This window comes from Durio zibethinus, chromosome 26 (assembly GCF_047325235.1).
Source record: "Durio zibethinus cultivar Kanyao isolate XHJ-2024 chromosome 26, ASM4732523v1, whole genome shotgun sequence".
Classification (NCBI taxonomy): domain Eukaryota; kingdom Viridiplantae; phylum Streptophyta; class Magnoliopsida; order Malvales; family Malvaceae; genus Durio; species Durio zibethinus.
In genome coordinates this window covers 8,672,927-8,687,623 of record NC_143187.1, presented here as the reverse complement: position 1 = coordinate 8,687,623, position 14,697 = coordinate 8,672,927, and the positions used below count along the sequence as shown (strand labels likewise).

The 14,697-nt window shown below is 27.6% G+C and overlaps 1 protein-coding gene, 1 long non-coding RNA gene and 1 pseudogene across 2 annotated transcripts; 2 read left to right on the top strand and 1 right to left on the bottom strand.

The window, feature by feature from the left end:
- LOC111274231 (uncharacterized) lies at nucleotides 1-3,172 on the top strand (annotated as a pseudogene).
- A 2,936-nt stretch (nucleotides 3,173-6,108) lies between these two features.
- Nucleotides 6,109-8,829, bottom strand: LOC111274960 (uncharacterized). Its single transcript, XR_002688285.2, has 3 exons — nucleotides 8,583-8,829; nucleotides 8,177-8,446; nucleotides 6,109-6,798 (listed from the first exon to the last, which is right to left on the bottom strand). It is a non-coding gene; the product is annotated as an uncharacterized LOC111274960 (long non-coding RNA).
- Nucleotides 8,830-11,707: 2,878 nt separating this feature from the next.
- On the top strand, nucleotides 11,708-14,394 carry LOC111274958 (uncharacterized). Its single transcript, XM_022860009.2, has 3 exons — nucleotides 11,708-11,889; nucleotides 12,162-13,033; nucleotides 13,728-14,394. Exons 2-3 carry the CDS (start codon nucleotides 12,198-12,200, stop codon nucleotides 13,945-13,947), a joined length of 1,056 nt encoding a protein of 351 aa, XP_022715744.1. The 5' UTR covers nucleotides 11,708-11,889; nucleotides 12,162-12,197; the 3' UTR covers nucleotides 13,948-14,394.
- Nucleotides 14,395-14,697: the final 303 nt, after the last annotated feature.

Sequence of the window (14,697 nt, the reverse complement as noted above, 5' to 3'; positions counted from 1 at the left end):
ATGGTTTCATTTGCGATTGATTTAGAAATAGCTGGTTCCATTACTTAGCCTGTTGCTCGTGTGTGGTGTGATAGCATTGCGGCCAACTTTTGGCACAGTTGGCTGAACTAGTGTAATGAGTATATAAGAAAGCTTGGTAATATCACTGCATAGAAGACATCCCTTTTGAGTTAAAATAGTATTCAACCACCACCTTTTGCTTTAAGGGTAACGTTTCAATAACTTTTTTATTGCTCTATTTTTAATAAAATAAGCTTGGTCCATTCTGTAGAAATGCTAAGGATTGTGCAATTGTTCTAGATTCCATCGAAGGGAAAGATCCAGATGATTATACATCAGAAGGCATTCTTTTTGATGACCTATTCTTAGTTTATATCACAAAGCTTACAATCAGTTATCTTGAAGACGCTGACAATGAGGTGTTATTTCATAATCTTGTGACTAAATCTATAGTTACATAAGTCATGATTACTATGAATTCATCATTTTTTTTAATTAATTGAATTGCAATATTATATTTTTACTTAGAGAGAACTGTAAATCTTAAGGTCTAATTATTCTAAAACTAGGTTGTTCATGTGCTTGAATAAAGAGCTAAGGTGGTTCCTTTCAAACTAAATTACATTGTGGACTCTATTTAAAGTATCTTAAACTTCACCATAGATGTTGACATGTTAACCTATTTTGATGAATGGCAACACTCTGCAAAAAATTATGATTATAAAGCTCAAGATCAATGGCTTCTTAAGTTACATCGTGCACGTGTAGTTTTAGCTGTAGATTATATGCAGGTTAGTGATTTGCTCTATGATTATTGATTGATATTATAGTTGAATGAATTCATATAGCTTTTGAACACATGTTACTATGAGCTATTGAAAGACACAAACTTCTTTTACTTTCAATTTTGAGTTTCAAAACATGGAAATTCAGAACAAAAATAGATAAGAACTACCTAGGCAAAAACTAGAAAGAGGTCACCATTTCTTATGGGCTTGTTTCTATATATTAATTATTTGTAAGTATGTTCACAAGCACAAAGAGTTCTGGGAAAGTTAATCCAAAAGGTATAAGAAAGTTTTACTATTAATGCATTCATTGGAAATGCAATTGATTAGGAGCAAGTTTGTCTGGGAAATCTTATAGGTTTGCTTGTAATTGTTGTTCCAATTGGGTTTAAGAACACATCTAATCCACCTTTAAATGGTACTCTAAGAAAAATCACTGTTAGCATTGGCATTTATGCTCCTCTTGACCATGATCACATTGTAAGCCCCCGACTCCATGGCCTTTATCCATTTTTTTGTCATGTCAATGTCGGTTGTAACATCTGGTAGATGATAAAATATAATTGCTATCATCAGAAATCTTAAACTAAATTGTTTTATGTCTTTTAATGCTAGTATTGGCATTGGCAATGACTTACCAATTTGTCACAAATCACTATAAGCAGTGTCATTCAATTGATGATCTTGAACCAAATGACATAAATCTCAAATCCCCCTATAGCTCACATCATGTTGAATTTTAGTAATTAAACTCTTAAGCCATCTCCAATAGTGAACTTGATTATATTGAAACCTTAAGAGATGTGAAAAATCTTCAAAAGGACATGAACAATTTTTATTTATTTTCTCAAATATATAAATTGTAATACAAACTTTTTATGTAAGTTTTTTTTTTAATGATGTTTATCAATACTTTCTTCTTTTATCCATGTGGATGTTTGATAATTGATTATTAATGATAAAAAAAAAGGAAAATCTCAAGAAAAAAATGGATTCTGTTATTCTTTAGATAAGAATTTTTAATTTTCAAATTAAGTGATAATTTTATGTAATTTTTCTTATGGATTAAGATAATTTGCTAGTGAGATTAAAATAAAATTTGTCAGTGCACTATGATTTAATATTCAACTTTATCATTGTAATTTATTTTTGTCATTATATTCTTAGTTTCATTAATTTTCAAATTTTTTTTATAAATTCATTAATTTAATTAATTTAATATAAATAAATTTATTAAAATCAATAAAAAATGTATCTAGCAAAATTTAACATCTTTTACAACAAAAAAATAATTTAATATTTTATAAATTTAAGAATTTTAAGTTATGAATATTGAATATAATATGTTGAAATAATTAATAGTAAGATGCTCTTCCTATAAGATAAAATATAAAAAAGTTTCACCAATTTATGTATTAATGTCAGGTAATTAAGGTTGTTCCCACAAATTATGTTGTAGACATATCAAAATCTGCACCAGAACTAACAATTTACAAAGAGATATAATAATCAATTTTTTAAGTAGATTATCTTTGTTGAGTAATAGTTACCTTTTATACATTCAATCCCTAATTATCTTTACTGAATATTAGTTATCTTTTATTACAAAAAGATAAAATAACATATGATTTCTCTTATACATTGTTCAATATTAAATTATTAATACATAATTTTATTTTATTTTTACAACTAAATTACAGGCATATAACTTTATTTTACTTTTATGACAAAAAGCGTAAATGATCAATTATACTTGCAAAATGGATTGAAAGAATTTGTTCGAGCACATTATTTTAAATACCAAGATACATTAGCTTTAACATGCAACAATTACATGAGCTTCAAAACTTTTTTTGCATATTAAATCACCTACCATTGTAAGATCAAATCAACTGGAAGGACCATAAAGTAGTATTTTCATTTCACATATACTTATTACATTTTTCACCATTTCAATTAAACAAAATTATACAAAATTTCACAACCTCTAATTGAACTTACAATACTCAATCTCACTGTGCAAGAGATGAAAATGATGGTTATTGTGATATTCCTATTTTCCATTGCTTAATGGCTAGCACGAATGTGAATATTTATTGCAACTTAGTAAACAATTATATATATACTATTACCATATATTATCATATAGTTTCAATCATAAAAATAAAACAAAACACACATTCAAAATTTTTATTAATAATTCTTTATTGTATTGCTTTTGCAGCATATTCCGAGTTATTTCTATAAACATATCCCAGATCATCATTCTTTTATCACTATTTGTTCTTGAAGAAGAAAATAAATCTTTGATTATATGGTACAATGAAGAAGAAAATAAATCTTTGATTATATGGTACAATGCCAGGAACAAATCATTTTCATGAGGATGAAAAAGATTCGTTAATGATAATCACTTAAAGATTGATGTCTTTTGTCTATTTGCTATGATAGTACACTGTAGACACTTCATTTTGTCTAAAAATTTATTGAAATTCATTGGATTTCGAATTTTAATTTTGATTGTGTAATTGGATTGTAACTGAAAATTTGAATTTTGAGCCTAAATATTAAGCCTTAAATTTTATTTGTATTTTAATTTTTTTAGTTTAATTTTTTATTTAATTTTTATTTTTTTAGTCAAAAGAGTCAAAGTCAATTGATAAAAAAAATTAAAAATGATAAAAATAAAAAAGAAAAAATGTGAGATTTTGCATAAAAAATCTTGAATTCAATTCAACTATTGGATTTTATTTCAAATTTTAACTTTAATGGTTGAATAATTTTAGAAAGACTTAGAACTCAATCTATTAAAAAATAGAGGATTATACAATAATAAAATTTGAAAATAAGTTTTAGATTCAGTTGAATTAATTTCTTCTGAATTGAAAGGATTCAAGCCCTATATAAGGATTTTGAATTTGTGATCAAAGGAAAGGCCTCACAGCAATAGATATCAAGATCAAACAAAGGTCATTGAAAAAATAAAAAATTTGGGTAAACTTTTGAACCAACAAGGAAAAAACAATCAAGAAAAAAAATTTTCAAGAAGATCCAGTTGAAGTTTTTGAAAAAAAAAGGTTAAAATTTATAGTAGGAAGCATAAGTTTTTAAAAAGTGAAAATTTGTTGGAATCGTGATCTATTGAGGTAATGTTTGCTTTTTTTTTTTGTGATTTTTTGCATAACTTTTATAATATTTAATTGTTGACTCTTATTTTTATATTTATTACATGGTATTTATTTTTGCATGAATTTACATTACTAATATTATATTTGCGTGATAATTTATTTGCCTAACATATTTGTTTGCATTATTAATATATTTATTTGTGTAATTTATTAATATATTTACATGATTATTAATATATTTATTTGTATGATTATATTTAATTTGATTACATAATTATTAATAAATTTAATTGCTTGATTATTAATATATTTATTTGCATGATTATATATTTAATTACATATTTATTTGAATGGTTTATATATTATTATTTACATGATTGCATGATTATATATTTAATTACATGTTTATTTACATGATTATATATTTAATTGTATATTTATTTGCATGATTTATTTATTTTTATTTGCATTATTATTATTATATATTTAATTGCATGCTTATTTACATGATTTATATTATTATTTGCATGATTATATATTTAATTATATGTTTTAAATTATTAATTGCATGATTATATAGTTAATTACATGTCTATTTGCACGATTATTAATTTATTTATTTGTGTAATTGTATGATTATTAATATATTTATTTACATGGTTATTTTTTTATTAATATTATTGCATGATTTTATATTTATTGCATGATATGATATTATATGTTGTTGCATTATTAATATTATATTTGAATAATACCTAATTGCATGTTTTTATATTTATTGTATGTATAATTACATTATTATATTTAATTACATAATTATTAATATATTTGCTTGATATTATATATTTACATGATTATTATTATTATTGCATGATAATTAATATATTTGCATTACGTTCTTGTATGAATATTTTAACATAAATTACGCATGATATTATTACATGATATTTGATATGATTTATAATATATTTGCATGATAATTTTTACATGTTATGATTTAATATTTATTATATGATTGCATGATTACTTGATTTTTTTATAGAATTTTTGTATTACCATGTGTTGTAAATAAAAAAAAAAAGATTGAAATTGATTAACTTACATGATAAAACTATTTTTGATAAGTTTTAAATAAGATAACACATAATTAATTTAATATCAATTTTGGGCATAAAAAATGATAATACATTCTCTGCACGTAATCGACTCTCTAATCGTAGTTCTGATAATATATACCAGAATCTATTCTTTTTAAAAACCTTTAACTTAGGCTTAAACTTAAAATAACCTTAAAGAGTATAAATTCACATAAGTGATCAATTATATCTAGATAAAAAAATTTGATGACAACTTCATATTTTTGTGTCTAATAAATAAGTTTTCAACTTAAACGTTATAACACATACAATACTTTTGACGTATTTATCGATTCTGACCATGATTAAAAGAGTTCTACTTAGACTTCATACAACAGTCTATAGTCTTTTTTTTTTTTTTTCAGCAACTGTTTTCTTTTGGCAATTTTATAGCCTGAAAATGAACAATCAACATTTTTTGCCTGATTTTACAGCTGCTTTAAGAAAGTTTTTAACTTTCTCTTAAATTAATACTTTATGTTAATTGCATATATTATTCTAATTTCTAAATCAATCAAATATTAATTCGATAAAATACTATAAATTAATATAAGAAACTGAGAGATGCCGAGGCCCGATTGCTAGTTTTATTATTTTTTAGGCACATCTCAACACCCATTTAATAAAATTATATAGGCATATATTAACTATAAAAATAAAAAAATTTATGAATTTATTAAAAAATAATATTTGAAGTTAGAGCTTGATAGTCTTGAATTGATTTATGCATTACTTAGTAACAAAAATGTTTTATGTGTCGAGTAATAAGTGAAAATAAATTATTAATACGTTTTATATAAAAAAAAAATTGTTTATTATTTTAAGTTTTCATAATCTTTGAAAATATATGAAATCTGTTCAATTCAACGATTGAGTTTTAATGTTACTAGTTTGCAGACCCACGCTATGCTTCAAGCTGCATAATAATAAAGTAGATATTGTTTAAACATAATATTCATAATCTAAAAACTGTACCTCTATATTCTTTCTTTGGTACCATTTTCCTTTCAGCATGAACTTTTCATCCAACAAATCACTGTCTAGATTGTATTCAACTTTGCCACCAAAAAATAATGCCCATTAAAATTGACCAAAAGAAGTACCAAAAATTACAGTCGGCAAAAGCTATCAAAGACTCAATCATCCTTCACATAACAAATAAACACCTGATTGCACTAAATGAACACATGCAATACAATTAAATCCCCCAAGAAAGATCACAAGTAAGAAATAGAGGCAGAAGACATGAAAAACAAACCTTAGAGGCTTTGAGCCAACTGGAAACCCTGTAACCACATGAGCCCAGAAAAACGAAAGGAGCATAGTAAATATCTAGATTTCTCTGCTGTCGACAAGTAAAGAGATTGATAGATATTGGGTAATTGAATTGATTCTTGGTTCTGGCCATTTCAAGGTGTTCTTCCTATGTTTAAAATTATAATAGCAATTGAATTATAAAAGAATAGGAAAGCTTGCATTGTTAGATTAGCTTACTCTCAACTGTTGAATAGCTACAGGACAACCTAGTAAGAAGTAGATGGCTAGAGCTATGGCTACTGATGAAGTTTCATGTCCAGCAAAGAGCAAGCTCAGAATCAAGTTAAGGATTTGCTCTGTCGAAAGATTTGAATGCTTCAAAACCCATTCAAGAAGATCATCTTCCTCTGAATTTTCTTTTCCCTCATTCATTTTCCTTGTCCTCTCTTCCATTTTTCTCTCTATAAATTTGAGGATAGTTGATCAAGACTGTCAAAAGCAGATCAACAAATAGTTAAGAAAACTAAACCATCAGAACTGATAAATATTCAATGAATTCATAAAACTGAGTGCAAATATGATAATTTATTTGTCAAAATTAAATTCCCAGCCTTATATCTTTTCAAATCCAAATTTTCAAGTGCATTGTGTTGGTATTTCGACGGCTACATATATAAATATTTTAGTTTACCTTTGAACATAAGCATGTGAAGAGACGGCTCGACAACATAAATTTTGGCATCTACCCACCACCCATCATATATTATTTTAGTTCATTCACTCATTCACTCATTGTGTGTTAAATAAATTTATTGATTCAAAGCCTCTAATGCCTTCATCCAAGACTCCTCCCAAATTCAAGCCATTTAGTTGTCTGAATGCAAATAAGCTCAACAAACATTGATACAAAATTTATTGATGAAGATAAGGCAATCTACAAAAAGGAAAGAAAATCCATGTACAGTTTTGTAATATTCGAGAAGACATATAAAACACCCTGCCATTCTTCCCCACATGGATCTCTTCCAACAAGAATCGACCCAAGGAGAGGTGGGGAAACCAGAGAAGTATATAAGCTATTTATTACTGAAATTGAAGGACATACAGAAAAAAACCAAAAAATTACTAATGGCTTCCCATGACTGGCTTTGAGAAACTTCCAATTTCCAACATTTAAATTAAAACTTGGACAAGTTTAAAACACAACAAAACTATGCTCTAAAGACATTTGCTTGAACCCAATGACTGAAATTAACAACTGCAATGACTGTAGCCAGGATAAGTAAAGTAGATCCAAACTCAACCTTGCAAAAACTATCATATCAGCTCAGCAATTCTATCAGAACTTGAAAGTTGAAACAGCTCAGAAAATGCATATGTCTAACTAAAAATGGGGCTAAACAAAAAAAGAACTTTGAACATTAATGGAACATAAATTTACAACCACCATCTTCCACATTTCTATTATTTTCTGTTCCTTTCCTCAAACTTTTCCCACACCCAAACACAGCATCAACATCATTCAACACTAACCAAATTGAAAAAAAAAAAAAAGTGATGTAACCTTTAGGTAAGATACTTTACGATCACGAGGGTCAGTCATTCCAGCAGAAAACGGCACAGTCAAAACCAGTAACAACCCAACACATACCATCCCCCACCTCGCAAAACCTATTTGCTTGCTTAATAAAGACCTTTTAACAACCCAACACACACCATCTCTATCTTCTCTTTTCCCAGCAAACAAACAACAAAAAAGAACCAGCACTGTATGTAAACAAAATTTTGAATTTCTAGGTAGAAAAAGAAGAACAAAAAAGGATTAAAAAACTTAATCTTAAAGAAAATGAGGAAAAAGAAAATATACCGAAGTGAGAGTCTGAATCAAAGTAATAATCAGCACTGGTTTTATCATCATCGTAGTCGCAATCAACAAAGAAGATGTCGGGTTCTCCCATGTAGACATCTTCGATAGCTTTTTCAACGGCGACGATTGAATCGTTGAGATTGGAGCTGTCGGTGGTGGCTTCCTTGCAGTCGACATCTTGGAAACGAATCTTGGTTCCTTCGAATATGTTCAAAGAGCTCGTCGAGGTTTGCACTTTCCAAGGTTTGATACATGTAAGTTCAAAAGTATCTGGATGAACAAAGCAAAATTTTTTTAAAAAATGGATTGAAATCTCAAATAAAATATCAATTCTATAACATCAGAACAGAAAAAAGCATTAAAAATTATTTAAAAAATCGTTCACTTTTCTTGAACGACAACTCACCAAATCCTCCTCTTTCTCGTCTTTCTTCTTGGGGTCCTTGGCCGAAGCCTTTGTCCGGGAGGTTTCGGCACCGTTTTTGGATCTGCCATTAAGATTGCGGTAATCGATTCTTTGGTTTTACTTGGGAGTGAGAGGGATTTGAAGAAAGAAATGGAACAGGTATGCTCGTTTCAAAGTAAGAAACTTCTGGAAAAATGAAAGACAAAAATTACCTCCCGATCATTTTGTTTTACATTGCTGAGTTGTCTACAGCTTTAAATATGTTATAGATATGCTATTATGCTAATAATAATGATCTAGGTGCAATATTCTCCCATTAAAAATATATTTATCAATTTTAGAATCAAATAATAATAATCTTATGTAAATATATAAAAATCAAAATCTTTGATAAAAAAAATTATTCAATATGGATTAAATATCTTAATTTAATTTTATTTAAATTAAAAAATATTTTAATAACTGATTATATTTTTTAAAATTTCAATTTAATTATATACCTTTTTACATTTATGTGATATTTTATAATTTTTTATGATTAAAATTTTAACTTAAATTATATTAATGAACAATATTTTCATTTTATATTCACCAAAAGACTTTAATATAAATTTTAAGTTGTCTGCAATCATGCTTTATTTTATATCAATATAAATCATGTGATAGGATTATTTTATACAATCTATTATTATTGCCTTTAATAAATAATTCTACTTTTAATTTATGGTCAATTTTTTATTTAAATTTCAACAATTTTAACATTTTTATAATTAATTTGTTTATCAATCACAGCTATAAGTGGGATGTTGATTTAGGTTTGAGTTTGTACCAAAAACTTTTAGAATCCTTTTTTTTTTTTTTTTCGTTGTTGCATATTCAAATAATATTATGATTATCGTCTATGTATGTATATATTTTTTTGTATATAGATATATAATATTGGTCTAATATTTTATTTGCTTAATATTTTTTGGAGTCATGTTGTATTACTTTTTGGATACTCTTAATAATTTGATTAATATATTACTTTTTATATGTATGAAATACAATATGAATTTCATATAAAAATCTATAGCAATTTGATTTTATAAATGAGTGGTTTTAGCCTAAGTATATAGATAATTGATATTAAAAATTGCAGGTATCCTAAAGGTCAAAGGAGTAATTATTTATATTGGACAGGGATTTACTTATTCTTTGTGGTTAGATTTGATTCTTACTATAATTCTTTGTAATTAGATGAATCTTTTCTAGCAATGGTATTAGATGAAGACTCATTATGCACAAAAAATTTTTAAGCTGAATAGGAGAGTATAAAAGGAAGACTCAATAACTACAGTAAAATTACCAATACCAATGTGCTCTTAAATGGTATTTTTGTCAAACTTAGAGTATCGGTCAAAAACTACTTGATTGATTTTTGTAAAAATAATTTTTGTGTCACAAATATAATGTTATATTTCCTTTTATATTTTATTGGATTTTTTCTTTTTGTTTTGTGAACTGTAGTTGATTTGCATCATTGTGTTTTATTTTAAATATTAATTGTTTTATGTTATGTAGTTTTTTTTATTATTAAAACATGTAATTAAAAATACAGACAAATGATATACAAATTTTTTTTTTTTGTTGCAAAAGAGGTTAGTGTCCTTACAATGAAGGAAGGAGGATAACGAGATAAAATTCATGTCTTACATGATTTTTAATTGATCTCTTAATCACTAAGCTAAGAGGAAAAAGTCACAATAACATTAATTCATATATATGTTTTTTATCTCTTCAACTCAACTTAATACATATAATTTTACACCCAACATAATTAAAACTTTTATCATTATTTCTATTTAATTTTGATAATTTCTTAGATGTTTTTATTTTTATATTTTAATCCATACAATTGTACAAAAATTTACTGCTAAAAGCAAATTGATGTCAAAACATTTAAATTTTTTTGAATTAATTACATTAATTTTCTTTTTAATATTTATTGTTCTTGTCTTTGTTGATTGTTTTATTTTTTAAAAATATTAAATGTGCATGCAAAATTAATTTCTTTTAAAAGCATGATAATTTACTGAAAATACTACTCTTAACTTTTTTTTAAATATTAATTTGTTTTCAAACCAAATTAAAATTTTTTATTTAATTTGATATGTTTTTTCCGTTCCCATTATATCTCATTAAATTTTATCATTAAATTTCTTTATCATTTTGTTCATAACTTAAATTATAAATGATAGGTTCTTGAATCGACTCAAAATATATTTTTCAAAACTTTTATAATTTTTACCTGATCAATCCTAAATTTTATTACTATTTTGCATTTGTATTTTGTATTTTTTTTTTCTATTCCATATCAATTTATTAACGTTTTCCCCCAAATAATTATATAATATGTTTGATTGGCTTATATGAATTGACTTAACATTCTACCTCCCATCAATTTATTATTATTTTTTTTAATATTATCTATATTTGAAATTTTGTATGACATTTTAAAAAATTATATTTTTATGCAAAATTTCATATGAACTTATTTACTTTATGTAGGATATATATTTTGAAAAGCAATCATTTAAGAGTACTCGTGTCGTTTAAAATAAAAAAAATTGTCCATTTGTATATATGTTTTTAAAATTTTTTTATTTTTATATAATTTATTAATATATTATAATTAAATTTGATCATCCAAACCCGAAAAGAGAAAGTCCATGGATCCAATATGATTAATCCAACTCTAATCCCACACCCTTTCCGTAAGTTCCTTGAGTTACGCCAAAGAAAATTAACTTCACTTCAAAGTTCAACGCTTACCCATTCAAAACGCTTTGTTTTCTTTTACATATTAAAAAAAAAATTCCAAGAGTCCGAATTTTTGCCTCGCCCGTAAAGATAAGCATTGCTTACCTAATACCCTGAAAACCAAAAATGAAAAACTTTCCAAAAAAATCCTTGTTCCCCTCTAATTAATGTGATACGGTATGTTATTTTGGTCACTAATTTTAGTCATTATTTAAGTAATTCTCACTCATTTTTATACTATTTTTTTAAGTTTCTTTCTTCACCGAACCTCTTTTACCCTCTTCAAGATATATATATATATATATAGATCCTACCATTTATTTGTATTTTTTTTAATGGAGAAAGTTCCTGCCACTGTTATGCCAAATAAAACCCATTTAGCTATAATTTTTCTCCATTAGAGTTTCTTGGTTTTTGACGTGTGAAAGTGAACAAAGCGTTTTTGTTGTCAAAATTTTGTTTGTTTATTTATTTCGCTTGGAGTTGAATTGACCAACTGCAGTAGGTAAGGATCTGATTCTGGGTTGTTTTGGAAGTTAACAAAGGTTTGATTTTTATTTATTTGTAGGAGATGATTAGCTCTTAATTACTGTTATTAGTGTTATTTTTTTGTGATTATGGTTTTTTAGGGGTGTATGAGCATGATAAGTGATTAATTTAAGGATTTGGGTTGATCACATTGTGTATAGTCTCTGATTTTGGTTTTAAATTGGAGAAAATGTTATATATGGTTTCTCATATGTATGCTTATTGCCGTGGTTTTTGATAATTTTGGAGGAGGTGCGTTTGCTTTTTCTTAGTTAGCAGAGATTAATGGATCGAGAGGAAAAGGGTGATAGGATAGAAAGTAGTAATAATTTCAGTCAACTTGGGGAAGGAGTTGATGGAAATTCAAAAATTTTGGTTAATGGAGTTGTGTCTGAGGTTGTTATTGTGAAAAATTCTGAAGAAAGTGCAGATTTGAGATTGCAAAATGATGGCTTTGGATCGTGCAAGCATCAGGAAATGGATTATGGGAGAGGAATTGGTCAGCCGTTGAGTCAGAATGATCTGGGAAGTACTGGGAATTTGGGTACTTTAGTTGATGGAAATGTGCTTGATAATGAGGAAAGGGATTTGGGAGAGAAAAACAATGGAGTGGTATCAAGAATGGGGTTGGTTGAAGCAAGCCAGCTATTGATTAATGAGGAGACAAACAAGATGAGAGGAGTTGGTGAAACACTGGGTCAAGTTGATCAAAGGAGTAGTGGGATTTTGGATAATTCAGTTGATGGATTTGTGGTCGAGACCATTACTGTGATTAACACCCAAGAGGCAGCATGTGTGGATGGAAGTAATGGGGTATTAGAAGTGAAGGACAATGGATTGGTGGAAAGGCCAAAGACAAAGGTTGCTGAAGCAGAGAACTCATGTGTGATTGATATAAAGGGAAGTGGTGGTGGCAGAAGACAGTTTAACGAGAGTTGGGATGGGGAAAGTGTTTGTAGAATTTGCCATTTGAATTCAGAGCAATCACTTGAATCTACTGATAGTACATCAACTAATCCAGCTGCCATGGATCTAATTCAACTTGGTTGTGGGTGCAAAGATGAGCTAGGAATTGCACATAGTCATTGTGCTGAGGCATGGTTTAAGCTGAAAGGAAACAGGTAATGTTCTTTCTTTAGATAATGAAGTTGTAGGATCTGACTCAGGTCTCTTAGCAGAAAATATGTACTGTGTTATTGCTTGATTAAGCTTTGCCATTAGTACGATGTCATTTTTTGTAAGTTATTCATGATATCCATAGGGTTTGTCTTCTTAACTCTTGAATTTTAATTTTTTCTTTGCTCTACTTGTGGTTGGAATTAGTCTTAGAACCAACTAGTCTTAGTTCTCATTGAAACTTTTGAATAGGAAGTTCTAGTGTACCTTGTCTTTTTGTATATTCTTGTTTTTCAACATGTTTAAGCAAAGTGAATTATTATCATATATGTGATAGAATTGGTATAAGAGTTCACATAAAGTTGCAATCTTAAATTGGCTCCACAAATGGCATTCCAATCAGCAATAATTGATTCTTTAGGTCACAATGAATTAGGTACTCATAGCCTAGGTTAGGATGGAAATTTTGTGATGGATGTAAAAAGCTTCTATTTTGTTAGCGGCAAATTTGCTTGCTTAACAAGTGTGAAGCAACTTGATTTATTTTGGTCTGTTATATGTAAGTGTGAAGCAGCCCTTTTGCTGCACTATAATTGCACGCATATGAAACCAACATTTGATACTTAAGGAAAAATTTGGAAGCAGAAAATGTGTGGAATTCACCTTTACATGCCTTCTTATGTTTAATTTACCCTGCAGAATGTGCGAAATTTGTGGTCAAACTGCAAAAAATATCACCGGTGTTAGAGATAACAGATTTATTGAAGATTGGCATGATCAAGGATCTACCAGTGGTGGTGTTAGCTCATCAGCTCGAGGTGCAGGATGTTGGTGTGGACAGCCATTCTGTAACCTCCTGATGGCATGCCTGGTAATAGCCTTTGTACTGCCATGGTTCTTTCGTGTAAATATGTTTTAGCAAGGTGGTTCTTCCTGTGCATCACCATTTTTTGCCTGCCTGTCTGGTGGCTTCTCCTGTGGAATTTGGGTGGATATGAAATAACTTGTTAGTGGAGACTGTGGAGCTATTTTATGGGTTGTTTCTGGTTCTTAATGTCCCACACAGACATTCTCGAGGCTTCAACTTTTAGAAGTTATCATGGTGACAAAATGAATTCCATGCCTCAATTCTTTTACTAAACCAATTTGAGTTTTCTGGTATTGGCCTTTTGGCATGTATCTGTTAAAGCTTAGACAAGGATGGCTTAAGCTTTATAACTGGAAGATGTTTCCATTTTTAGTATTATCATTTTCATTATTGCTTTTAAGATCTAGATTTAGCTTATATGCCAATTTCATTTTGGGAATTCCCATTGTATACATGAATGTAAGTAATCACAAATATAGTCAAGAGTGATTTATCTTAGGTTCTGTTTGTTTAATAGAAAATGACTTTTGAAAAATTATTTCCACATTTTCAGCTTTTTATTTGACAGAAAACTGAATGATCAATGATAAATAATTTATTGGTCAACGTAAAATGATATAATTTTTTTGAAAATTGTCTTCCTCTTTTGAAAAGAAAAAAATAATTTAAAAAAAATTATTTATGAATAGAATTATTTGTCAATGTGTTTGAGTATAATTTTACTCAAATCGAATTTTGCATATGTTTCTTTTAAAAATCAAATTTAATTTGATTCGATTCAAAATATTATTATATTAATCA

Coding starts and splice junctions, on each gene's coding strand:
- LOC111274958 (XM_022860009.2), top strand. CDS start 12,198: ATGGATCGAGAGGAAAAGGGTGATAGGATAGAAAGTAGTAATAATTTC. Junction 13,034..13,727: donor TTTAAGCTGAAAGGAAACAG/GTAATGTTCTTT, acceptor TTTACCCTGCAG/AATGTGCGAAATTTGTGGTC.